The sequence below is a fragment of the Petromyzon marinus genome, chromosome 72, assembly GCF_048934315.1.
Source record: "Petromyzon marinus isolate PM22_M1 ecotype Great Lakes invasive population chromosome 72, UKy_Petmar_22M1.pri1.0, whole genome shotgun sequence".
Taxonomy (NCBI): Eukaryota; Metazoa; Chordata; class Hyperoartia; order Petromyzontiformes; family Petromyzontidae; genus Petromyzon; species Petromyzon marinus.
The window spans coordinates 4,599,248-4,626,708 of record NC_133738.1 but is presented as its reverse complement, the minus strand read 5'-3'; the positions used below and the strand labels follow the sequence as shown (position 1 = coordinate 4,626,708).

At 51.5% G+C, this 27,461-nt stretch overlaps 1 protein-coding gene across 1 annotated transcript; it reads right to left on the bottom strand.

Moving 5' to 3' along the window:
* Positions 1-1,852: 1,852 nt before the first annotated feature.
* Positions 1,853-13,858, bottom strand: LOC116957291 (cytochrome c oxidase subunit 6A1, mitochondrial-like). The gene is made up of 3 exons (XM_032979359.2): positions 13,670-13,858; positions 6,485-6,627; positions 1,853-3,258 (listed from the first exon to the last, which is right to left on the bottom strand). The coding sequence occupies exons 1-3, from the start codon at positions 13,761-13,763 to the stop codon at positions 3,157-3,159; spliced, it is 339 nt and encodes a 112-aa protein (XP_032835250.1). The 5' UTR covers positions 13,764-13,858; the 3' UTR covers positions 1,853-3,156.
* Between the last annotated feature and the right edge of the window lie 13,603 nt (positions 13,859-27,461).

The window sequence follows — 27,461 nt, the reverse complement described above, 5'->3', positions numbered from 1 at the left end:
CACGCACTACCACTACTACTACTACACAACTAATTCATCACAACAACAACCGCCATTCGCCACCAAGTGGCGGTGACGTCACCACGACGCTTGTGCCAGGCCATGTGCACCTTGAGGCTATCACGTGAAGTGTCGACACTTCACGTAATTCATCACACACACACGCACTACCACTACCACTACTACTGCTACTACACAACTAATTCATCACAACAACAACAACAACAACAATCGCCATTCGCCACTAAGTGGCGGTGACGTCACCACGACGCTTGTGCCAGGCCATGTGCACCTTGAGGCCGCCACATGAAGTGTCGACACTTCATGTAATTCATCACACACGCACGCACTACTACTACTACTGCTACTACACAACTAATTCATCACAACAACCACAACAACAACCGCCATTCGCCACTAAGTGGCGGTGACATCACCACGACGCTTGTGCCAGGCCATGTGCACCTTGAGGCTATCACATGAAGTGTCGACACTTCACGTAATTCATCACACACGCACGCACTACCACTACTACTGCTACTACACAACTAATTCATCACAACAACCACAAGCGCCATTCGCCACCAAGTGGCGGTGACGTCACCACGACGCTTGTGCCAGGCCATGTGCACCTTGAAGCCGCCACGTGAAGTGTCGACACTTCACGTAATTCATCACACACACGCACACACTACCACTACTACTACTACTACACAATTCATCACAACAACAACAATCGCCATTCGCCACTAAGTGGCGGTGACGTCACCACGACGCTTGTGCCAGGCCATGTGCACCTTGAAGCCGCCACGTGAAGTGTCGACACTTCACGTAATTCATCACACACACGCACACACACTACTACTGCTACTACACAACTAATTCATCACAACAACAACCGCCATTCGCCACCAAGTGGCGGTGACGTCACCACGACGCTTGTGCCAGGCCATGTGCACCTTGAGGCCGCCACATGAAGTGTCGACACTTCACGTAATTCATCACACACGCACACACACTACCACTACTACTGCTACTACACAACTAATTCATCACAACAACCACAACAACAACCGCCATTCGCCAATAAGTGGCGGTGATGTCACCACGACGCTTGTGCCAGGCCATGTGCACCTTGAAGCCGCCACGTGAAGTGTCGACACTTCACGTAATTCATCACACACACACACACTACTACTACCACTACTACTACACAACTAATTCATCACAACAACCACAACAACAACCGCCATTCGCCACTAAGTGGCGGTGACGTCACCACGACGCTTGTGCCAGGCCATGTGCACCTTGAGGCTATCACGTGAAGTGTCGACACTTCACGTAATTCATCACACACGCACGCACTACCACTACTACTACTACTGCTACTACACAACTAATTCATCACAACCACAACAACCGCCATTCGCCACTAAGTGGCGGTGACGTCACCACGACGCTTGTGCCAGGCCATGTGCACCTTGAGGCCGCCACATGAAGTGTCGACACTTCACGTAATTCATCACACACACACGCGCACACTACCACTACTACACAACTAATTCATCACAACAACAACAACAAGCGCCATTCGCCACTAAGTGGCGGTGACGTCACCACGACGCTTGTGCCAGGCCATGTGCACCTTGAAGCCGCCACGTGAAGTGTCGACACTTCACGTAATTCATCACACACACACGCGCACACTCACACACACTACCACCACCACTACGACTACTACACACTCCGCTATCGCACCACTGCATACCAAGCGACGTGCACACCACAAGCACACGGGACAAGTCACCGTCTCACACACACACACACACGAGGGGCCGGGACGAACGAGGCGTTTGTGACTCGGGTTTTTATTCGCGGCGCCCCCGCGGGGGAGGGGGAAAGGACAGAATCGCGGATTTGTTACGGCAATTAAAAGGCGGCCCTTTGGGAGGCGAGCGTGTGTGTGTGTGTGTAGCCTGTGTGTAGCCTGTGTGTAGCCTGCGTGTAGCCTGCGTGTAGCCTGCGTGTAGCCTGCGTGTGTAGCCTGCGTGTGTAGCCTGCGTGTGTAGCCTGCGTGTAGCCTGCGTGTAGCCTGTGTGTAGCCTGCGTGTAGCCTGCGTGTAGCCTGCGTGTAGCCTGCGTGTAGCCTGCGTGTAGCCTGCGTGTAGCCTGTGTGTAGCCTGTGTGTAGCCTGTGTGTAGCCTGTGTGTAGCCTGTGTGTAGCCTGCGTGTAGCCTGTGTGTAGCCTGCGTGTAGCCTGTGTGTAGCCTGTGTGTAGCCTGCGTGTAGCCTGTGTGTGTAGCCTGTGTGTAGCTTGCGTGTAGCCTGTGTGTAGCCTGTGTGTAGCCTGTGTGTAGCCTGTGTGTAGCCTGTGTGTAGCCTGTGTGTAGCCTGTGTGTGTAGCCTGCGTGTAGCCTGCGTGTAGCCTGCGTGTAGCCTGTGTGTAGCCTGTGTGTAGCCTGCGTGTAGCCTGTGTGTAGCCTGCGTGTAGCCTGCGTGTCCGTGCGTGCCGTCCGTCCGATCGTGCCCATGAATCGGTGAACGATTTTTGTACCTCGCCAGGCGTGGCAAGGCCGCGACTGCTCTTTCGGAAAGCGAAATCAAACCGAGGGCTTTACCGCCCTTGGACGTGCGGTAAAAAATAAAAAATATATATATTTTTTTTAAATCTTCAGTTGACTTGCGATAGAGGCCAAGTCTGCTTCCGAAAGAAGAGCTCCGGAGAAGCGGTCGGCGTATGGAGGACCCTTGGACGCGTGGTGATGTTAAAAAAAAAATTTAAAAAAAATAATTTGCCTTTAAAGTTTAGTTTAGTTTAGGGCTCCTGGAACATTATACATTCAGGACGGACGAGCGAGCCCGGGGGGCCTTAGGTGGGTGTCGAGCAAATGCCAGCGGCACAGCGATTGGGGGCCACCCAAGTGTATGTGGGGGGCGGAGGGGGGCGGAGGGCGGAGGGGGTAACCCAACGAAAAGAAACCCAAGAAAATCCTCTAAGATCACGGAGGCGCCCGCAAAGGTTTCACGGAGGCAAATCCGCACGCCACCAACGTTTCCGCCCGCCCGCACACACACACGCACACACACACACGCCTTAGGAGCCCGGAGGAGCAGCAGAATCGGCACAAAGAGGGCACGGCGGCAAGGGACGCCTCTCTAGTGGTGGCTGTCGTGGTCTTTCTCCTCGTAGCCGGTGGGAAGGGCGTTGACGTGGGAGTTGTGGAAGAGGCTGTGGTTCCCGTCGCCCCAGGGGAAGCGCTGGCGACACGGCAAGAGAGAGAGAGAAGGAGAGGGAGAGAGAGAGAGAGGGAGAGAGAGAGGGAGAGAGGGAGAGAGAGAGAGAGGGAGAGAGAGAGACAGAGGTCAGGACGGGACATCCGGAAATCGTTGGGACCGCGGGAAGAATCCGACGGAGCTGCGAGGGCTCTTGATTTTTTATCGTGACAAAAATAAAAAAAGACAAACGCGAACGAAACGAAGCCATCTTATTTTGGCTTCAACGCACGTGGGTAGGCTTTCGCGACCAACATTATTCACGGCAAAAGGTTTTTCTTGGGTCAGATCGCGTCCATTTATGAACGCGTCGTGTAACCCCCTCCCACCACCACCACCCGACGCGGCCCCTCGGCAAAATAAAGTGTCACGTTGACAAAAGGCACAAAATGGTTCGCTGCTTTAGCCCACCGGCGTGCTGAAGAGTGAATCGACAGCGTTAACAGCTTTGAGCAGCGCGACGTTTCGCTGCTAATTGCCATCCAGCATCAATCGGCCAATTCGCCAATTCGCCAGAATCGCCCGATTAATGCTGTCGTACCTCAAACTGTGAACGCTGTGGATTCACTCTTCCAGCACGCCGGTGGGCTAAAGCAGTGAACCATTTTGCGCCTTTTGTCAACGTGGCACTTTATTTTGCCGATTGGACGCGTCGGGTGGTGGGAGGGTTACACGACACATTTATAAAATAAACGCGATCTGATCGTGAAACCGTTTTGATTTCACCGCAGCATCGCGCGCGTGCACGCGCTACCAGGGCGCCCCGGCTTCCGCGGCCGTCTGGAACGCGCTCTCTTCCGTTAGAAATGAGGAAGCCACCACAGCTAGACACTTTGCATCGAGCGATCGGAAGTTAATTGCTTTTAGAGCCGCCGCCGCTTGTTGTTTGTTGTTCTTGTTGTTGTTGTTGTTTGTTGTCGCTGTTGCCAGCGTCAAAAGCATGAAAAGATAACGATAGGTTTTTCACCCTTGATTTAAAGCTTTCGCGTGACTGCAGTAATTCACACTCCCTAGTGTTTTTTTCGGTAAAGTCACCAACGTTGAAGGGAAACAACAAAATAATAAAAAAATATATATATTTAAAACAATACAAAAAAATAATTCTCACGACGTTTCGACCACAGCTCAAACGGTCATCTGAGTTATGGTCGAAAAAAAATCCTCACGACGTTTCGACCACAACTCAGACGGTCGTCTGAGTCATGGTCGAAACGTCGTGAGAATTTTTTTTTTATTGTCTTTTATATATATATTTTTTATTATTTTGTTGTTTCCCTTCAACGTGGTGACTTTACCGAAAAAAACACTAGGAGTGTGTAGGTTTCACCCTCTCCGGCAACTGAAACGGGCGTTGGGGTACACGCGCGTGCCCGTAGCGGCGGCTGCCCAGGACGATTCCCGCTCACGGGCCAACGCCGCTGGGCAACTGTCCGATCCGGTCCTGGGCCTCCCCTAGGTCGACTCGGCCACAAAAAAAACAAAACTAGTACCTGGTGCGGTGTCAAGTGCGCGTGTTAGGGTGTGCGTGTGTGTTTGTTTGTGTGTGTGAGTGTTTGTGAGTGTTTGTGAGTGTGAGTGTTTGTGAGTGTGTGTGTGAGTGTGTGTTTGTGAGCGCGTTTGGGTGCGGGTGTGCGTGTGTTTGTGTGTGTGTGTGAGTGTTTGTGAGTGTTTGTGAGTGTGTGTGTGAGTGTTTGTGAGCGCGTTTGGGTGCGGGTGTGCGTGTGTTTGTGAGTGTTTGTGTGAGTGTTTGTGAGTGTGTGTGTGTTTGTGAGTGTGTGTGTGTATGTTTGTGAGCGCGTTTGGGTGCGGGTGTGCGTGTGTTTGTGAGTGTTTGTGTGTGAGTGTTTGTGAGTGTGTGTGTGTGTTTGTGAGCGCGTTTGGGTGCGGGTGTGCGTGTGTTTGTGAGTGTTTGTGTGTGAGTGTTTGTGAGTGTGTGTGTGAGTGTTTGTGAGCGCGTTTGGGTGCGGGTGTGCGTGTGTTTGTGTGTGTGAGTGTTTGTGAGTGTGTGTGTGAGTGTTTGTGAGCGCGTTTGGGTGCGGGTGTGCGTGTGTTTGTGTGTGTGTGTGTGTGAGTGTTTGTGAGTGTGTGTGTGAGTGTTTGTGAGCGCGTTTGGGTGCGGGTGTGCGTGTGTTTGTGTGTGTGTGTGTGAGTGTTTGTGAGCGCGTTTGGGTGCGGGTGTGCGTGTGTTTGTGAGTGTGTGTGTATGAGTGTTTGTGAGTGTGTGTGTGTTTGTGAGCGCGTTTGGGTGCGGGTGTGCGTGTGTTTGTGTGTGTGTGCGTGAGTGTTTGTGAGTGTGTGTGTGAGTGTTTGTGAGCGCGTTTGGGTGCGGGTGTGCGTGTGTTTGTGAGTGTTTGTGTGTGTGTGTGTGTGAGTGTTTGTGAGTGTGTGTGTGTGAGTGTTTGTGAGCGCGTTTGGGTGCGGGTGTGCGTGTGTTTGTGAGTGTGTGTGTTTGTGAGTGTTTGTGAGTGTGTTTGTGTTTGTGAGCGCGTTTGGGTGCGGGTGTGCGTGAGTGTGTGTGTGCGTGTGTTTGTGAGTGTGTGAGTGTTTGTGAGTGTGTGCGTGAGTGTGTTTGTGAGCGCATTTGGGTGCGGGTGTGCGTGAGTGTGTGTGTGTGTTTGCGCGCATGTGTGCGTGTGTTTGTGAGTGTGTGAGTGTTTGTGAGTGTGTGCGTGTTTGTGAGTGTGTGCGTGTTTGTGAGTGTGTGCGTGTGTTTGTGAGTGTGTGAGTGTTTGTGAGTGTGTGAGTGTTTGTGAGTGTGTGCGTGTTTGTGAGTGTGTGTGTGTTTGTGAGTGTGTGAGTGTTTGTGAGTGTGTGCGTGTTTGTGAGTGTGTGCGTGTTTGTGAGTGTGTGCGTGTGTTTGTGAGTGTGTGAGTGTTTGTGAGTGTGTGAGTGTTTGTGAGTGTGTGCGTGTTTGTGAGTGTGTGTGTGTTTGTGAGTGTGTGTGTGTTTGTGAGTGTGTGCGTGTGTTTGTGAGTGTGTGAGTGTTTGTGAGTGTGTGAGTGTTTGTGAGTGTGTGTGTGTTTGTGAGTGTGTGTGTGTGTGTTTGTGAGTGTGTGTGTGTTTGTGAGTGTGTGTGTGAGTGCGTTTGCGAGCGCGTTTGGGCGCGAGGGTGCATGCTAGCGTGCTTGCGAGTGCTCGGGCGCGTATGCGTGTATCGGGGTGCGCCCGCCCGCCAGCCCGCCTGCCCTCCCGCCCGTGTCCGCCGGCCCACCTTGGTACGCAGGCGCAGGTGGTCGTAGGGGACGAACTCGGCCCGCTCGTGCTCGTGCTGGCTCGAGAGGTACGAGTTGAGCATGCAGACGGCGACGCCGGGCAGGGCCACGGTGTAGGTGAGGATCTTCCACATGCGAGAGCCTTGGCGCGGCACGGACACGCGGGGTGAAGGAGGAGGGGGTAAGGACACGAGTGTTGATGTTGTTGTACGCTCGAAATGATTTTGGTTTTGGCACCACCGCGCGCTTTGCCAACAACCGCTGCCATTCTGGAGGTGCGGGGCGGGAAGGACAACTAAAAAATAAAAACGCAGAAAAGCAGCGCTCGAGAAATTCGTTTTCAACGTAAAATCTATGCCGGTCTTTTGGGGTCTCTGTGCGGTGAGTCTGTGGGGTTCTCTGTGTGGTGAGTCTGTGGGGTCTCTGTGTGGTGAGTCTGTGGGTCTCTGTGTGGTGAGTCTATGGGTCTCTGCGTGGCGAGTCTATGGGTCTCTTTTAATGAGTCTATAGGGTCTGTGTGGTGAGTCTATGGGGTCTCTGTGTGGTGAGTCTACAGGTCTTCGTGTGGTGAGTCTATGGGTCTCTGTGTGGCGAGTCTGTGGGGTTCTCTGTGTGGTGAGTCTGTGGGGTCTCTGCATGGTGAGTCTATGGGTCTATGCGTGGTGAGTCTATGGGGTCTGTGTGGTGAGTCTATGGGTTCTCTGTGTGGTGAGTCTGTGGGTCTCTGTGTGGTGAGTCTATGGGTCTCTGCGTGGCGAGTCTATGGGTCTCTTTTAATGAGTCTATAGGGTCTGTGTGGTGAGTCTATGGGGTCTCTGTGTGGTGAGTCTACAGGTCTTCGTGTGGTGAGTCTATGGGTCTCTGTGTGGCGAGTCTGTGGGGTTCTCTGTGTGGTGAGTCTGTGGGGTCTCTGCATGGTGAGTCTATGGGTCTATGCGTGGTGAGTCTATGGGGTCTGTGTGGTGAGTCTATGGGTTCTCTGTGTGGTGAGTCTGTGGGTCTCTGTGTGGTGAGTCTATGGGTCTCTGCGTGGCGAGTCTATGGGTCTCTTTTAATGAGTCTATAGGGTCTGTGTGGTGAGTCTATGGGGTCTCTGTGTGGTGAGTCTACAGGTCTCCGTGTGGTGAGTCTATGGGTCTCTGTGTGGTGAGTCTGTGGGTCTCTGTGTGGTGAATCTATGGGTCTGTGCGTGATTAATCTATGGGTCTATTTTAATGAGTCTATGGGGTCTCTGTGTGGTGAATCTATGGGTCTGTGTGGTGAGTCTATGGGTCTCTTTTAATGAGTCTATGGGGTCTGTGTGGTGAGTCTATGGGGTCTCTGTGTGATGAGTCTATGGGTCTCTGTGTGGTGCATCTATGGGTCTGTGCGTGATTAATCTATGGGTCTATTTTAATGAGTCTATGTGGTCTCTGTGTGGTGAATCTATGGGTCTGTGTGGTGAGTCTATGGGTCTCTTTTAATGAGTCTATGGGGTCTGTGTGGTGAGTCTATGGGGTCTCTGTGTGATGAGTCTATGGGTCTCTGTGTGGTGCATCTATGGGTCTGTGCGTGATTAATCTATGGGTCTATTTTAATGAGTCTATGGGGTCTCTGTGTGGTGAATCTATGGGTCTCTGCGTGGTGAGTCTATGGGTCTCTTTTAATGAGTCTATGGGGTCTGTGTGGTGAGTCTATGGGGTCTCTGTGTGGTGAGTCTGTGGGTCTCTGTGTGGCGAGTCTGTGGGGTCTCTGTGTGGTGAGTCTATGGGTCTCTGTGCGGTGAGTCTATGGGTCTATGCGTGGTGAGTCTATGGGTCTCTGTGTGATGAGTCTATGGGTCTCTTTTAATGAGTGTATGGGTCTCTGCATGGTGAGTCTATGGGTCTCTGCATGGTGAGTCTATGAGTCTCTGTGTGGTGAGTATATGGGTCTCTGTGTGGTGAGTCTGGGTCTCTGTGTGGTGAGTCTTCAGGTCTCCGTGTGGTGAGTCTGTGGGTCTCTGCATGGTGAGTCTGTGGGTCTCTGCATGGTGAGTCTATGGGTCTCTGCATGGTGAGTCTATGAGTCTGTGTGGTGAGTCTATGGGTCTCTGCGTGGTGAGTCTATGGGTCTCTTTTAATGAGTCTATGGGGTGTGTGTGTGGTGAGTCGATGGCGTCTCTTTTGATGAGTCTATGGATCTGTGTGGTGAGTCTATGGGGGTCTCTGCGCGGTGATTCAGTGGTGAACAGCACACACCCACCTTGCAATCTGCAGATGGCCCCGGAACGGGAAATGGTTAACTCGCATATACTAGAGCATTAAAAATATACCTAAAATGCGAGCCCCTCTATTGCCAGTATCAAAATTATGAAAAAAACAAAAGGCTCTACCCCGCCCGGCAATATTACAGGGAGTGCTGAGATGTCTCAACACCCAATAGACACCCCCTATTGCGAGGCATCACGTCCCCACAGATGTAACCGCACGATCCATAAGATCCCCTTGGTTTGAACTTCCACGAAGCTCGTGTTCCAACCTCAGCCGCATCTCCACTGCAGCGGATGCCTACACCTGATGATACACACTCGGGGAAAGTTACAAAACTGACCAGTCCAGAATCGACCGCAAATCCGAGAAAAAGGAGACATCACTCCGGCGATGATGATGATGATGATGCTGATGATGCTGATGATGATGCTGCTACTACTACTCCGCTGCTGCTCCTGCTGACGCGGTGCCTCAGTGGCTTGACCACCTGGACGGTGACATTGGCAGCGGTCGTCTCCGGCATCCACGTCAGCCGTCGTTCACTGGTGCACCAACGCCCGGCGCAGAGACAAGGGGTCACGTAGGAGGCTGTCGCTCTCCGTGTAGAGGCCAGTCGGTTTCAGGGACAACGCATACGACGGCATTACCAGAGGCGCGTCTGTCTTCGTGGTTTTTTTTTTTTTAAACCGCGAGGATGACGTGCGGTTGATGCAGGTGCCCAGCAGACAAGACAAGAGGATGCCTTTGCAATGGGCGCGCGTCCATTTGATGTTTGAACAGCTTAGATGCGCAACTCCTGTTTTCAGTGCCAGACGATACTAGTGGCAAAAAGGCCCCAATAGATATTATTATTATCATCTCTCTCTCTCTCTCGCTGTCCGTAATTCTTTACGAAATCGTTAACACATCGGCTGTCGCCACCAGTGTCGTCCATAGTTTAAAGAAAGAAACCAACCCACGGCAAAAATGGGACCTTTTTTTGTGCCAGTATCAAAGCATGGAATAGTAATAAGAGCTTTCACCCTTGAGGAAAAAACAGGAGTTGCATTAAGATGTTCACACACAAAATAGAAACCTTTTGTAAAGAATCGTGGATTGCAATAAACAATTCTGACCTTATATTCTTAGTTCTTTCGGTAAAGTCACGTTGAAGGGAAACAACAAAATAATAAAATATATATAAAACAATAAAAATTTCTCACGACGTTTCGACCATAACACAAACGGCCGAAACGTCGTGAGAATTTTTATTGTTTTATATATATTTTATTATTTTGTTGTTTCCCTTCAACGTGACTTTACCGAAAGAACTAAGAATATGAATTACTGCAGTCACGAAAGCTTTAAATCAAAATTCTGACCTTATTCGGTCACCCCCGTGCCCCAATAGATATCAGCGTTCATCCAACAAAGTCCCATCACAAGGGAGAAACACAAACAAATAGACACAAACTGGTTTTTTTTTGCCCGTATTGAAACGGCGTATTGCCCTGAAAACTCAATTTCCCCTGGACAAGAACACGGGAAAACCGTATGGGTTTACAGGTACGAGTGTATAGTAGTGTAGTGTATAGTAGTGTACAGTAGTGTATTGTATAGTAGTAGTGTTAAGTAGTAGTGTATAGTAGTAGTGTATAGTGTAGTGTATAGTGTAGTGTATAGTGTAGTGTATAGTGTAGTGTATGGTGTAGTGTATAGTGGTGTATAGTGTAGTGTACAGTAGTAGTGTATAGTGTAGTGTATAGTGGTGTATAGTGTAGTGTATAGTGTAGTGTATAGTGTAGTGTGCATATCTGTCAACCCCTTAGCAGTGCCTCCCCTTATTACAGACCGATTCAGACCTCATTGGTCACCCCCGTGGCCCTTGTACATCTCAACGTTCATCCTATACACTACACTATACACTCCACTATACACTGCACTATACACTCCACTATACACTCCACTATACACTCCACTATACACTCCACTATACACTCCACTATACACTACACACTACACTATACACTACACTACACTATACACTACACTACTACATATCTGTCAAGCCCTGATCAGTGCCTCCCTTATTACAGACCGATTCAGACCTGATTGGTCACCCCCGTGGCCCTTGTACATCTCAACGTTCATCCTATACACTACACTATACACTACACTATACACTCCACTATACACTACACTACACACTACACTACACACTACACTACACACTCCACTATACACTACACTATACACTACACTACTACATATCTGTCAACCCCTTAGCAGTGCCTCCCTTATTACAGACCGATTCAGACCTGATTGGTCACCCCCATGCCCTTCTAACCCTCAAAGTTCATCCTACAAAGTCCCATCACAAGGGATAAACACGAACAAATAGACAAAAACATTTCGATTTAAAGCTGCTGTCCTACCAGACAGTCTCGTCCCCTTCACCCGATGGAAGGCCGCTTGTGCCGTGGCCGAAACGTCGTGAGAACATTGTGTTATTTTATTTTATCAATTCATTATTTTATTCTCATTCCACGTAGTGACTTTACCGAAAGAACCAAAGAAGATGAGACCAAAACATATAAACGAACACAAATAGACGGACACAAATAATGTGATGACGTCACCCTGCTGCTGCTCTATATAAAAACCGGGAGCAAGTGAAGAGGGCTTTACCATTCGGGCGAATTGCTTGATGATGCTGGATGTATTTACCAGCGAAACGTCGTACTCAAACTGTAAATGTTGTGGATTAACTCTTCAACACACCGGTGGGCTGAAGTAGTGAATTATTTGTCTTTTGTCAACGTGACACTTTTTTTTTTGCTGATTGGCCGTGTCGGGTGGTGGAGGGTTACGACACATTTATAAAATAAACGCGATCTAACCCAAAACACCTTTATTATGAAGAACACAAATAATGTTGCCCGTATTGAAACGGCTGCACAACGTGTTGACCTGAAAACTCGCATTGCCCTGTACAAGAATACGGGGCAAAATAAAACTGTATGGGGTTGACAGGTATGTACACTGTGTGTGTGTGGGTTAATGTAAACTCGACGCCTCGCGAAAAGTAAAAAAAAAACACGCACAATTAGCGTGAACAGAACGTCGGATAAACCTATCAATCTGCAATTAATATCTCCGTAAAATTTCGTCATAGAATTTCTCGAGGCCTAGTCCGTCACACCGAAGCCTCCTCCTGACCTTGCCTCTCACCCCGGGGGTGAAATACGGGGTGAGCGTTATGCGTTGACAAGGTATGATTGTGTAGTAGTGTAGTGTATAGTGTAGTGTACAGTAGTGTATAGTGTAGTGTATAGTAGTGTATAGTGTAGTAGTGTATAGTATAGTAGTGTATAGTAGTGTAGTGTATAGTAGTGTATAGTATAGTAGTATAGTGTATAGTAGTGTGTAGTGTATAGTGCAGTGTATAGTGTAGTGTGTAGTAGTGTATAGTGTAGTGTATAGTGTCGTAGTGTGTAGTAGTGTATAGTGTAGTGCGTATACCTGTCAACCCTTCCTCATCAGTGCCCTGCTTATTCCAGACCAATTCAGACTTCATTGGTCACCCCCGTGCCCTTGTAAATCTCAACCTTCATCCCACAAAGTACCATCACAAGTGAGAAACACAAATAGACGAAAACTAACAACCTGTTGCCCTATTGAAACCCCTGTACGCCTATACAAGAATGCGGGATACACCGTATGGAGTTTGTGGTTAATGTCAACTCGAAGCCTCGCTAAAACGTTAAGAAACGCGCCAATTAGCCCGAGCAGACACCTCCAACTCCAGTAGTGTACAGTGTAGTGTCCAGGAATCCATTGTCTTTGATTATTTCGGCAAAACAAATTTTGATTTAAAGCTTTCGTGACTGCAGGGATTCATATTCTTAGTTCTTTCGGTAAAGTCACCACCACGTAGAAGGGAAACAATAAAAAAAAAATTCACACCTGATGATGCTTTGTGTCGCAGTCAAAACGTCGTGATAATTTTATTGTTTTATATTTTTTATCATTTTATTGTTTCCCTATCTACGTGGTGGTGACTTTACCGAAAGAACCAAGAATATATATTTCGGTAAAGTCACGTAGGTATAAAATAAGTCACGACGTTTCGATCGCAACACCAAAAAAATATTGCTGTGGTTTTCACACCTGACGATGATGATTGCTGTTTTGTGTCGCAGTCGAAACATCGTGAGAATTTTATTGTTTTATATTTTTTTTATCATTTTATTGTTTCCCTATCTACGTGGTGGTGACTTTACCGAAAGAACCAAGAATATATATTTCGGTGAAGTGACGTAGGTATAAAATAAGTCACGACGTTTCGATCGCAACACCAATAGCGATCGTCCTCAGGCGGAACAAAAAATATAATCCAGCATTGGTTATTCTTGGTTCCTTCGGTAAAGTCACGTTGAAGGGAAACAATAAAATGATACATATTATTAGCTTTAAATCAAAATAAAAAAATATAAATCCAGCATTGGTTCAGAAGTTCCACACCGCTGGATTACATTTCTTTGCGATCGAAACGTCGCCACTTATTTTACGCCTACGTAACTTTACCGAAATACGTATATTCTTTGGTTCTTTCGGTAAAGTCACGTAGAATTGAGAATAAAATAATACATTGATTTAAGATTTAAAAAAACGCAATAAAAATTCTCACGACGTTTCGGCCACACACCACAAGCGGCCTCCGTCAGGTGAAGGGAGGAGAACTGTCTTGTGAGGACGGCGCTGGTGCGAACACAGCCAAGCTCAGACCGCGACTTAAACAAAGAGTATTAAAAGAGTAGTATTATTATTATTTTTTAAAAACTTCCCCGCAAAAAAAAAATTTCGTTGTTGAACTTATCGTGGCCGAGGCCTAGTCCGTCACACCGAAGTCCTCATCCTGACCTTGCCTTACCGCCACCCCACCAAAAGCCCGCGTCCCCGCCGCCAACTCACTCTTGTGTTCCTCGTGCGCCACCGAGGAGTACCGCCTCGCGGACACGCGGGCGAGGCGCCATGCGGACGAGGCGAGAGACAGCGGAGGAGGCATCGCACGCCGAGATACACACAGACACACACAGAGAGAGACGAACGAGAGACGCAAATGGCCGCGTTCCTCAACCTTGAAACAACCGTGACGTCAAAGCGCAACGGGGGGCTCGTGACGTCACGCGCACGAAGGGGGTGGGTCGGTGACGTCAGCGCGCAACGGGGGCCTCGTCACGTCAACGCGCACGAAGGGGGTGGGTCGGTGACGTCAGCGCGCAACGGGGGGCTCGTGACGTCAACGCGCACGAAGGGGTGTGGGTGGTGAGGGTGGGGGTGACGTCAGCGCGCACGGGGCCTGTTTGATGTTCGCGCGTACGCGAGGGGGAGTGACGTCAGCACGCACGGTGCCGCGTGACGTCAGCGAACACGCAGGGGGTAGAGAGGGAGGGGGGGAATGAGACGTCACCGCGTTGGGCGAATTTAAAGGATGTAATGTCACCGCGTCCCGACGTAAGATGGAACGTGACGTCATTGCGTTGGGTGCATGATGAGCGGATGTGACGTCAGCGCGTTCCGTCGTATGTGTGGGGGGGGTTGGGATGCTCAATGTGAGGGAGGACGTGCGCGACGTGCAAGGACGGTGACGTCATCGCGTTGGGTGTACATTGAAAGGATGTGACGTCACCGCGTCGCGACGGACGTTGTGCTGGGGGGGGTGCCCGATGATTGGAGGACGTGCTTGAAGTGGTGGATGGTGACGTCATCGCGCACATTAAAAAGAGGCTGACGTCGCCGCGTCGCGACGTAAGTGGGGGGGGGGGTAGAGGGTGAATGCTCAAGGTGAGTGAGGACGTGCGTGACGTGGGGATTTTGACGTCATCGCGTACATTAAAAATACGCTGACGTCACCGCGTCGCGACGTAAGTGGGGGGGGTATAGAGGGTAAATGCTCAAGGTGAGTGAGGACGTGCGTGACGTGCGTGGATTTTGACGTCATCGCGCACATAAAAAAGACGCTGACGTCACCGCGACGTAAGTGGGGGGGCCCGAGGCAAGGGAGACTTCGATGGATAGTGACGTCATCGTGTCGACTCGCGTTCGCGCCAGTGACATCATCTCGCTTATTCTTGGTTCTTTCGGTAAAGTCACGTAAAAGGGAAACAATAAAATAATAAAACTATAAAACAATAAAAATTGTATTATTTTATTGTTTCCCTTCTATGTGACTTTACCGAAAGAGCCAAAAATATGAATCCCTGCAGTCACGAAAGCTTTAAATCGGTTGGTTTATTCATAAGGATTCGTACGTCATCGCGTGCGTTGAGAGCGAGGGACGCGGGGTTCGTGACGTCATTGCGCGCGGGCAACTCTGCAAGGCGCGTCGCGCGATTTACGTCAAACGCGTGTCGCCAAAGGAACTGCAAACATATCCGGATGACGTCATAGGGCCTGAATAAGGGTGGGGGAACCGCGCTGAGCGGTGACGTCACGGCCGCAGGAGGCTAAAAATAGCCCTGTGACGTCATCGCTTCCTCGATCCGAGAGTCCGCCGCGCCACGTGATTGGGAGCTGCCCCGCCATTCAGAGGCGAAGCGAAGTTGGGAGGGAGGGGGGAGGCGGGCGAGCGAGCGAGTTAATTGGCTCGTTGATTGACGGCTTAATTATTTATTTGTAATTAATGATTGACGTCTGAGCTTGTGTGTGTGTGTGCACGGCTAGGAGCGACAGCCAAGTTCGATTCCACCACCGCGCCCTCTCGCCGACCGGTAGACTACTGGGCCTCCCTCCCCTAAGGTCGACTCAGCCTCGAAATGAGTAACCTGGTGTAGCCGCGTGTACGAAACGTCGCCCTCGTGTCTATGTGTGTATGTCACAGCGGCCGGCCTTCATAGGTGCTCGCTTCCAGCACTTGCCCCTACAGCCCTGCTAGAGGCTACCTGGGGGTAGCTTTGTCTGTGTGTGTGTAGTACATAGACACTGCTGCTACTACTCGCTAGCTAACAGCACTTGCCCCTACAGCCCTGCTAGAGGCTACCTGGCGGAGCTTTGTGTGGTGTGTGTAGTACATAGACACTGCTGCTGCTACTCGCTACTACTAACAGCACTTGCCCCTACAGCCCTGTTAGAGGCTACCTGGGGTAGCTTTGTCTGTGTGTGGTGTGTGTAGTACATAGACACTGCTGCTGCTACTCGCTAGCTAACAGCACTTGCCCCTACAGCCCTGCTAGAGGCTACCTGGGGGTAGCTTTGTGTGTGGTGTGTGTAGTGCATAGACACTGCTGCTGCTATTCGCTAGCTGACAGCACTTGCCCCTACAGCCCTGCTAGAGGCTACCTGGGGGTAGCTTTGTCTGTGTGTGTGGTGTGTGCAGTACATAGACACTGCTGCTGCTACTCGCTACTATTAACAGCACTTGCCCCTACAGCCTTGTTAGAGGCTACCTGGGGTAGCTTTGTCTGTGTGTGGTGTGTGTAGTACATAGACACTGCTGCTGCTACTCGCTAGCTAACAGCACTTGCCCCTACAGCCCTGCTAGAGGCTACCTGGGGGTAGCTTTGTCTGTGTGTGGTGTGTGTAGTACACAGACACTGCTGCTGCTACTCGCTACTACTAAGCACTTGCCCCTACAGCCCTGCTAGAGGCTACCTCGGGTAGCTTTGTCTGTGTGTGGTGTGTGTAGTACATAGACACTGCTGCTGCTACTCGCTAGCTAACAGCACTTGCCCCTACAGCCCTGCTAGAGGCTACCTGGGGGTAGCTTTGTGTGTGGTGTGTGTAGTGCATAGACACTGCTGCTGCTATTCGCTAGCTGACAGCACTTGCCCCTACAGCCCTGCTAGAGGCTACCTGGGGGTAGCTTTGTCTGTGTGTGTGGTGTGTGCAGTACATAGACACTGCTGCTGCTACTCGCTAGCTAACAGCACTTGCCCCTACAGCCCTGCTAGAGGCTACCTGGGGTAGCTTTGTCTGTGTGTGTGGTGTGTGTAGTACACAGACACTGTTGCTGCTACTCGCTAGCTAACAGCACTTGCCCCTACAGCCCTGCTAGAGGCTACCTGGGGGAGCTTTGTGCGTGGTGTGTATAGTACATAGACACTGCTGCTGCTACTCGCTAGCTAACAGCACTTGCCCCTACAGCACTTGCCCCTACAGCCCTGCTACAGGCTACCTGGGGTAGCTTTGTGTGGTGTGTGTAGTACATAGACACTGCTGCTACTACTCGCTGGCTAACAGCACTTGCCCCTACAGCACTTGCCCCTACAGCCCTGCTAGATGCTTCCTGGGGTAGCTTTGTCTGTGTGGTGTGTGTAGTACATAGGCACTGCTGCTGCTACTCGCTAGCTAACAGCACTTGCCCCTACAGCCCTGCGAGAGGCTACCTGGGGGATCTTTGGTGTTGAAGAGCGAGCATTGTCGGGGGAGTCGGCCTTAAATTCATTAAAAAGTGTAGCATCCATATCACGTTGTTGTGTGTGTGTGTAACATCAACACAGGGGAGACAAAGGCGGCCGGGCGTGCTCGTTAGCCACGAAGACAAAATATCCCCCGTGTAGCCTCTAGCAGGCTGCAGAGGCAAGTGCTGTTACACACACACCACACACACAGACAAAGATCCCCCGTGTAGCCTCTAGCAGGCTGTAGAGGCAAGTGCTGTTACACACACACACAGAGAAAGATCCCCCGTGTAGCCTCTAGCAGGCTGTAAAGGCAAGTGCTGTTACACACACACACACCACACAGACAAAGATCCCCCGTGTAGCCTCTAGCAGGCTGTAGAGGCAAGTGCTGTTACACACACACACACTACACACAGATAAAGATCCCCCGTGTAGCCTCTAGCATGCTGTAGAGGCAAGTGCTGTTACACACACACACACACCACACAGACAAAGATCCCCCGTGTAGCCTCTAGCAGGCTGTAGAGGCAAGTGCTGTTACACACACAACACACAGATAAAGATCCCCCGTGTAGTCTCTAGGAGGCCATAGAGGCAAGTGCTGTTACACACACAACAAACACAGACAAAGATCCCCCGTGTAGCCTCTAGCAGGCTGTAGAGGCAAGTGCTGTTACACACACACACACCACACACAGACAAAGATCCCCCGTGTAGCCTCTAGCAGGCTGTAGAGGCAAGTGCTGTTACACACACACACACACCACACAGACAAAGATCCCCCGTGTAGCCTCTAGCAGGCTGTAGAGGCAAGTGCTGTTACACACACACACCACACACAAAGATCCCCCGTGTAGCCTCTAGCAGGCCATAGGGGCAAGTGCTGTTACACACACACACACCACACACAGACAAATATCCCCCGTGTAGCCTCTAGCAGGCCGTAGAGGCAAGTGCTGTTACACACACACATACCACGCACAGACAAAGATCCCCCGTGTAGCCTCTAGCAGGCCATAGAGGGAAGTGCTGTTACACACACACACACCACACACAGACAAAGATCCCCCGTATAGCCTCTAGCAGGCTGTATAAGCAAGTGCTGTTACACACACACACACCACACACAGACAAAGATCCCCCGTGTAGCCTCTAGCAGGCTTTAGAGGCAAGTGCTGTTACACACACACACCACACAGATAAAGATCCCCCGTGTAGCCTCTAGCAGGCCGTAGAGGCAAGTGCTGTTACACACACACAACACACAGATAAAGATCCCCCGTGTAGCCTCTAGCAGGCTGTAGAGGCAAGTGCTGTTACACACACACACACACCACACACAGACAAAGATCCCCCGTGTAGCCTCTAGCAGGCTGTAGAGGCAAGTGCTGTTACACACACACACCACACACAGACAAAGATCCCCCGTGTAGCCTCTAGCAGGCTTTAGAGGCAAGTGCTGTTACACACACACACTACACACAGATAAAGATCCCCCGTGTAGCCTCTAGCAGGCTGTAGAGGCAAGTGCTGTTACACACACACACCACACACAGACAAAGATCCCCCGTGTAGCCTCTAGCAGGCTGTAGAGGCAAGTGCTGTTACACACACACACCACACACAGACAAAGATCCCCCGTGTAGCCTCTAGCAGGCTGTAGAGGCAAGTGCTGTTACACACACACCATACACAGACAAAGATCCCCCGTGTAGCCTCTAGCAGGCTGTAGAGGCAAGTGCTGTCACACACACACCACACAGATAAAGATCCCCCGTGTAGCCTCTAGCAGGCCGTAGAGGCAAGTGCTGTTACACACACACACACTACACACAGATAAAGATCCCCCGTGTAGCCTCTAGCAGGTTGTAGAGGCAAGTGCTGTTACACACACACACCACACAGATAAAGATCCCCCGTGTAGCCTCTAGCAGGCTGTAGAGGCAAGTGCTGTTACACACACACACAGACAAAGATCCCCTGTGTAGCCTCTAGCAGGCTGTAAAGGCAAGTGCTGTTACACACACACCACACAGACAAAGATCCCCCGTGTAGCCTCTAGCAGGCTGTAGAGGCAAGTGCTGTTACACACACACACAGACAAAGATCCCCCGTGTAGCCTCTAGCAGGCTGTAGAGGCAAGTGCTGTTACACACACACACACTACACACAGATAAAGATCCCCCGTGTAGCCTCTAGCAGGCTGTAGAGGCAAGTGCTGTTACACACACACACCACACACAGACAAAGATCCCCCGTGTAGCCTCTAGCAGGCTGTAGAGGCAAGTGCTGTTACACTCACACCACACACAGACAAAGATCCCCCGTGTAGCCTCTAGCAGGCTGTAGAGGCAAGTGCTGTTACACACACACACACCACACACAGACAAAGATCCCCCGTGTAGCCTCTAGCAGGCTGTAGAGGCAAGTGCTGTTACACACACACACACACCACACAGACAAAGATCCCCCGTGTAGCCTCTTGCAGGCTGTAGAGGCAAGTGCTGTTACACACACACACACAACACACAGATAAAGATCCCCCGTGTAGCCTCTAGCAGGTTGTAGAGGCAAGTGCTGTTACACACACCACACAGACAAAGATCCCCCGAGTAGCCTCTAGCAGGCTGTAAAGGCAAGTGCTGTTACACACACAACAAACACAGATAAAGATCCCCCGTGTAGTCTCTAGCAGGCCATAGAGGCAAGTGCTGTTACACACACACACTAACCACACAGACAAAGATCCCCCGTGTAGCCTCTAGCAGGCTGTAGAGGCAAGTGCTGTTACACTCACACCATACACAGACAAAGATCCCCCGTGTAGCCTCTAGCAGGCTGTAGAGGCAAGTGCTGTTACACACACAACAAACACAGACAAAGATCCCCCGTGTAGCCTCTTGCAGGCTGTAGAGGCAAGTGCTGTTACACACACAACACACAGATAAAGATCCCCCGTGTAGCCTCTAGCAGGTTGTAGAGGCAAGTGCTGTTACACACACACACACCACACACAGAGCAGGAGTTCGTGGGTTCGATCCCAACTCTGACGTTGCCTGCTGCTGCTGTATATTTGGAGTCTGTGTTTATCTCTTTGGCCCCGTGGAGATGTCAACTACCTCGCCAGGTATGCAGGAGGTCGTGGGTTCGATCCCAACCCTGACGATGCCATCTGCTGTATATTTGAAAGTCTGTGTTTATCTCTCTCCCTCCACGTTTAGAATCAACATCACCACGCGTTTCGAGTTATTTGGCTGCTGCTATCAATTTCCACGTGATGATATCAGCCACGTGATTGAGCTGCTGTAATTTTTTCATAGCCTGGTCAAATACACAGTTTCGTTTTGGTATTCATAGGTAACTCTAATTGGTTCTAACCGGAGCTTTGTGAATCTTAAATCCGTGCAGGAAGCGGGAGTGGGCCATCCATAGTGAGACGGAATGCCGTTGAAAGTTTTCTTCTGGACTCCGAACATTGTAGGTGAGACTCCTCGCATTCCCAACATTAAACGAGGATCGTGACAAGGTTCCGGATCGTAAGACACTTGTGGGTGCGTCCTATAATCCGGTATGTGAGTGGGTGGGTGAGTGAGTGGGTGGGTTAGTGGGTAAGTCAGTGAATGAGTGGGTGGGTGGTTGAGCGGGTGGGTGAGTGGTTGAATGAGTGGGTTAGTGGGTAAGCCGGTGAGTGAGTGATTGGGTAAGCCTGTGGGGGGATGAGTGGTTGAGTGAGTGAGTGGGTGGTGAGTGGGTGGGTGGGTGGTGAGTGGGTGGATACGTAGGTGAATTTATGGGTGGAAAGGTGGGTGGATGAGTGAGTGGGTGGGTTCGTGGGTAAGTCAGTGAATGAGTGGTTGAGTGGGTGGGTGAGTGGTTGAATGAGTGGGTTGCTGGGTAAGCCAGTGAGTGAGTGATTGGGTAAGCCTGTGGGTGGATGAGTGGTTGAGTGAGTGAGTGGGTGGTGAGTGGGTGGGTGGGTGGTGAGTGGGTGGATACGTAGGTGAATTTATGGGTGGAAAGGTGGGTGGATGAGTGAGTGGGTGGGTTCGTGGGTAAGTCAGTGAATGAGTGGGTGAGTGGTTGAGCGGGTGGGTGAGTGGTTGAATGAGTGGGTTGCTGGGTAAGCCAGTGAGTGAGTGATTGGGTAAGCCTGTGGGTGGATGAGTGGTTGAGTGAGTGAGTGGGTGGTGAGTGGGTGGGTGGTTGAGTGGGTGGATAGGTGGGTGGATGAGTGAGTGGGTGGGTTCGTGGGTAAGTCAGTGAATGAGTGGGTGAGTGGTTGAGCGGGTGGGTGAGTGGTTGAATGAGTGGGTTAGTGGGTAAGCCGGTGAGTGAGTGATTGGGTAAGCCTGTGGGTGGATGAGTGAGTGAGTGGTGGGTGGGTGGGTGGGTGGTTGAGTGGGTGGATATGTGGGTGGATAGGTGGGTGGATGAGTGAGTGGGTGGGTTCGTGGGTAAGTCAGTGAATGAGTGGGTGGGTGGTTGAGCGGGTGGGTGAGTGGTTGAATGAGTGGGTTAGTGAGTAAGCCAGTGAGTGAGTGATTGGGTATTGCTGTGGGTAGATGAGTGGTTGAGTGAGTGGGTGGGTGATGAGTAGGTGGGTGGGTGGTGAATAGGTGGGTGGTTGAGTTGGTGAGTGGGTGGGTGAGTGGGTGAATGGGTGGGTGAATGGATGGGTGGATATGTGGGTGGATAGGTGGGTGGATATGTGGGTGGATAGGTGGGTGGATGAGTGAGTGGGTGGGTTAGTGGGTAAGTCAGTGAATGAGTGGGTGAGTGGTTGAGGGGGTGGGTGAGTGGTTGAATGAGTGGGTTAGTGGGTAAGCCGGTGAGTGAGTGATTGGGTAAGCCTGTGGGGGGATGAGTGGTTGAGTGAGTGAGTGGGTGGTGAGTGGGTGGGTGGTTGAGTGGGTGGATAGGTGGGTGGATGAGTGAGTGGGTGGGTTCGTGGGTAAGTCAGTGAATGAGTGGGTGAGTGGTTGAGCGGGTGGGTGAGTGGTTGAATGAGTGGGTTAGTGAGTAAGCCAGTGAGTGAGTGATTGGGTATTGCTGTGGGTAGATGAGTGGTTGAGTGAGTGGGTGGGTGATGAGTAGGTGGGTGGGTGGTGAATAGGTGGGTGGTTGAGTTGGTGAGTGGGTGGGTGAGTGGGTGAATGGGTGGGTGAATGGATGGGTGGATATGTGGGTGGATAGGTGGGTGGATATGTGGGTGGATAGGTGGGTGGATGAGTGAGTGGGTGGGTTAGTGGGTAAGTCAGTGAATGAGTGGGTGAGTGGTTGAGGGGGTGGGTGAGTGGTTGAATGAGTGGGTTAGTGGGTAAGCCGGTGAGTGAGTGATTGGGTAAGCCTGTGGGTGGATGAGTGAGTGAGTGGTGGGTGGGTGGGTGGTTGAGTGGGTGGATATGTGGGTGGATAGGTGGGTGGATGAGTGAGTGGGTGGGTTCGTGGGTAAGTCAGTGAATGAGTGGGTGGGTGGTTGAGCGGGTGGGTGAGTGGTTGAATGAGTGGGTTAGTGAGTAAGCCAGTGAGTGAGTGATTGGGTATTGCTGTGGGTAGATGAGTGGTTGAGTGAGTGGGTGGGTGATGAGTAGGTGGGTGGGTGGTGAATAGGTGGGTGGTTGAGTTGGTGAGTGGGTGGGTGAGTGGGTGAATGGGTGGGTGAATGGATGGGTGGATATGTGGGTGGATAGGTGGGTGGATATGTGGGTGGATAGGTGGGTGGATGAGTGAGTGGGTGGGTTAGTGGGTAAGTCAGTGAATGAGTGGGTGAGTGGTTGAGGGGGTGGGTGAGTGGTTGAATGAGTGGGTTAGTGGGTAAGCCGGTGAGTGAGTGATTGGGTAAGCCTGTGGGTGGATGAGTGAGTGAGTGGTGGGTGGGTGGGTGGTTGAGTGGGTGGATATGTGGGTGGATAGGTGGGTGGATGAGTGAGTGGGTGGGTTCGTGGGTAAGTCAGTGAATGAGTGGGTGAGTGGTTGAGCGGGTGGGTGAGTGGTTGAATGAGTGGGTTAGTGAGTAAGCCAGTGAGTGAGTGATTGGGTATTGCTGTGGGTAGATGAGTGGTTGAGTGAGTGGGTGGGTGATGAGTAGGTGGGTGGGTGGTGAATAGGTGGGTGGTTGAGTTGGTGAGTGGGTGGGTGAGTGGGTGAATGGGTGGGTGAATGGATGGGTGGATATGTGGGTGGATAGGTGGGTGGATATGTGGGTGGATAGGTGGGTGGATGAGTGAGTGGGTGGGTTAGTGGGTAAGTCAGTGAATGAGTGGGTGAGTGGTTGAGGGGGTGGGTGAGTGGTTGAATGAGTGGGTTAGTGGGTAAGCCGGTGAGTGAGTGATTGGGTAAGCCTGTGGGTGGATGAGTGAGTGAGTGGTGGGTGGGTGGGTGGTTGAGTGGGTGGATATGTGGGTGGATAGGTGGGTGGATGAGTGAGTGGGTGGGTTCGTGGGTAAGTCAGTGAATGAGTGGGTGAGTGGTTGAGCGGGTGGGTGAGTGGTTGAATGAGTGGGTTAGTGAGTAAGCCAGTGAGTGAGTGATTGGGTATTGCTGTGGGTAGATGAGTGGTTGAGTGAGTGGGTGGGTGATGAGTAGGTGGGTGGGTGGTGAATAGGTGGGTGGTTGAGTTGGTGAGTGGGTGGGTGAGTGGGTGAATGGGTGGGTGAATGGATGGGTGGATATGTGGGTGGATAGGTGGGTGGATATGTGGGTGGATAGGTGGGTGGATGAGTGAGTGGGTGGGTTAGTGGGTAAGTCAGTGAATGAGTGGGTGAGTGGTTGAGGGGGTGGGTGAGTGGTTGAATGAGTGGGTTAGTGGGTAAGCCGGTGAGTGAGTGATTGGGTAAGCCTGTGGGTGGATGAGTGAGTGAGTGGTGGGTGGGTGGGTGGTTGAGTGGGTGGATATGTGGGTGGATAGGTGGGTGGATGAGTGAGTGGGTGGGTTCGTGGGTAAGTCAGTGAATGAGTGGGTGAGTGGTTGAGCGGGTGGGTGAGTGGTTGAATGAGTGGGTTAGTGAGTAAGCCAGTGAGTGAGTGATTGGGTATTGCTGTGGGTAGATGAGTGGTTGAGTGAGTGGGTGGGTGATGAGTAGGTGGGTGGGTGGTGAATAGGTGGGTGGTTGAGTTGGTGAGTGGGTGGGTGAGTGGGTGAATGGGTGGGTGAATGGATGGGTGGATATGTGGGTGGATAGGTGGGTGGATATGTGGGTGGATAGGTGGGTGGATGAGTGAGTGGGTGGGTTAGTGGGTAAGTCAGTGAATGAGTGGGTGAGTGGTTGAGGGGGTGGGTGAGTGGTTGAATGAGTGGGTTAGTGGGTAAGCCAGTGAGTGAGTGATTGGGTAAGCCTGTGGGTGGAAGAGTGGTTGAGTGAGTGGTTGAGTAAGTGGTTGAGTGAGTGAGTGGTGAGTGGGTGGGTAGTTGAGTGGGTGATTGGGTGGGTGGGTGAATGGATGGGTGGATAGGTTGGTGAATGAGTGGGTGGATAGATGGGTGGATGAGTGAGTGGGTGGGTTCGTGGGTAAGTCAGTGAATGAGTGGGTGAGTGGTTGAGCGGGTGGGTGAGTGGTTGAATGAGTGGGTTAGTGGGTAAGCCAGTGAGTGCGTGATTGGGTAAGCCTGTGGGTGGAAGAGTGGTTGAGTGAGTGGTTGAGTGAGTGGGTGATTGGGTGGGTGGTTGAGTGGGTGATTGGGCGGGTGGGTGAATGGATGGGTGAATGGATGGGTGAATGAGTGGGTGAATGGATGTGTGAATGAGTGGGTGGATAGGTGGGTGGATGAGTGAGTGGGTGGGTTCGTGGGTAAGTCAGTGAATGAGTGGGTGAGTGGTTGAGCGGGTGGGTGAGTGGTTGAATGAGTGGGTTAGTGGGTAAGCCAGTGAGTGAGTGATGGGGTAAGCCTGTGGGTGGAAGAGTGGTTGAGTGAGTGGTTGAGTGAGTGAGTGAGTGGGTGATTGGGTGGGTGGTTGAGTGGGTGATTGGGTGGGTGGGTGAATGGGTGGGTGAATGGATGGGTGAATGAGTGGGTGAATGGATGTGTGAATGAGTGGGTGGATAGGTGGGTGGATGAGTGAGTGGGTGGGTTCGTGGGTAAGTCAGTGAATGAGTGGGTGAGTGGTTGAGCGGGTGGGTGAGTGGTTGAATGAGTGGGTTAGTGGGTAAGCCAGTGAGTGAGTGATTGGGTAAGCCTGTGGGTGGAAGAGTGGTTGAGTGAGTGGTTGAGTAAGTGGTTGAGTGAGTGAGTGAGTGGTGAGTGGGTGGGTAGTTGAGTGGGTGATTGGGTGGGTGGGTGAATGGATGGGTGGATAGGTTGGTGAATGAGTGGGTGGATAGGTGGGTGGATGAGTGAGTGGGTGGGTTCGTGGGTAAGTCAGTGAATGAGTGGGTGAGTGGTTGAGCGGGTGGGTGAGTGGTTGAATGAGTGGGTTAGTGGGTAAGCCAGTGAGTGAGTGATTGGGTAAGCCTGTGGGTGGAAGAGTTGTTGAGTGAGTGGGTGGGTGGTGAGTAGGTGGGTGGGTGGTGAGTAGGTGGGTGGATGGTGAATGGGTGGGTGAATGGATGGGTGGTTAGGTTGGTGGATGAATGGGTGGATAGGTGGGTGGATGAGTGAGTGGGTAAGTCAGTGAATGAGTGGGTGAGTGGTTGAGCGGGTGGGTGAGTGGTTGAGTGAGTGGGTTAGTGGGTAAGCCAGTGAGTGCGTGATTGGGTAAGCCTGTGGGTGGAAGAGTGGTTGAGTGAATGGTTGAGTGAGTGGGTGATTGGGTGGGTGGTTGAGTGGGTGATTGGGTGGCTGGGTGAATGGGTGGGTGAATGGATGGGTGAATGAGTGGGTGAATGAATGTGTGAATGAGTGGGTGGATAGGTGGGTGGATGAGTGAGTGGGTGGGTTCGTGGGTAAGTCAGTGAATGAGTGGGTGAGTGGTTGAGCGGGTGGGTGAGTGGTTGAGTGAGTGGGTTAGTGGGTAAGCCAGTGAGTGAGTGATTGGGTAAGCCTGTGGGTGGATGAGTGGTTGACTGAGTGGGTGGGTGGTGAGTAGGTGGGTAGGTGGTGAGTAGGTGGGTGGATGGTGAATGGGTGGGTGAATGGATGGGTGGATAGGTTGGTGAATGAGTGGGTGGATAGGTGGGTGGATGAGTGAGTGGGTGGGTTAGTGGGTAAGTCAGTGAATGAGTGGGTGAGTGGTTGAGGGGGTGGGTGAGTGGTTGAATGAGTGGGTTAGTGGGTAAGCCAGTGAGTGCGTGATTGGGTAAGCCTGTGGGTGGAAGAGTGGTTGAGTGAGTGGTTGAGTGAGTGGGTGATTGGGTGGGTGGTTGAGTGGGTGATTGGGCGGGTGGGTGAATGGATGGGTGAATGGATGGGTGAATGAGTGGGTGAATGGATGTGTGAATGAGTGGGTGGATAGGTGGGTGGATGAGTGAGTGGGTGGGTTCGTGGGTAAGTCAGTGAATGAGTGGGTGAGTGGTTGAGCGGGTGGGTGAGTGGTTGAATGAGTGGGTTAGTGGGTAAGCCAGTGAGTGAGTGATGGGGTAAGCCTGTGGGTGGAAGAGTGGTTGAGTGAGTGGTTGAGTGAGTGGGTGATTGGGTGGGTGGTTGAATGGGTGAATGAGTGGGTGAATGGATGTGTGAATGAGTGGGTGGATAGGTGGGTGAATGAGTGAGTGAGTGCGTGGGGTTTCGTGGGTAAGTCAGTGTGTGGGCCGTGAGTGGGACGCCTAGATGGGTGTTGACGTCCACGGGTGGAGCGTGTGACATCGCCCCCAGACGTTAGCCAATCGGAGGGCTCGGCGGCGGCCCCCCGCGTCGTCTGTGCGTGCACGTGCCAGGCTATGTTCGCCTACTGCTCCTCGCTCTGGCGTGGTGGCGGTTGGACTCCCCTCACCTGTTCGTGGCTCTCTACTCCACCTTCTCAGCTCTGGACTGTGAGTGACCGCCACCATAAACCACTCAACCCGCTACCCCCACCACCACCACCACCACCTCCCCATTGGCCGAGACTCCAACCGTCATGGCCGTGGTCGCTGGCTCACCGTTCGTCTCCCCCCTCCCCCCCCCCGCCCCACGCGACCCCCTCCTACGATCTCTGGTTAGCGCGGTTGGCTACGTTATGGTGGTATGAAAGAAGTTCAACAATATTTTACATTATGAGACCTCCTTTGCCAGTAACAAGAGATAGGAATAGGTTTTCACCCTTTTTAACTGGCACACAAAAAACTGACACCTTTATTCAAGGCATCGTGTTTGCAATAACCACAACACAAGCAGTCAAAATGCAAACAAAATAGAGACAACTCTGATAATAATAATATTGGCACTGTCCTTGAATTTGATTGGTCCACACCCGAGACGGCTTTTCTTAGAGCCCCTTTAGTCTCTC

Coding starts and splice junctions, on each gene's coding strand:
- LOC116957291 (XM_032979359.2), bottom strand. CDS start 13,763: ATGCCTCCTCCGCTGTCTCTCGCCTCGTCCGCATGGCGCCTCGCCCGC. Junction 6,628..13,669: donor GGCGCACGAGGAACACAAGA/GTGAGTTGGCGG, acceptor TGCCGCGCCAAG/GCTCTCGCATGTGGAAGATC. Junction 3,259..6,484: donor ACCTGCGCCTGCGTACCAAG/GTGGGCCGGCGG, acceptor CCGTGTCGCCAG/CGCTTCCCCTGGGGCGACGG.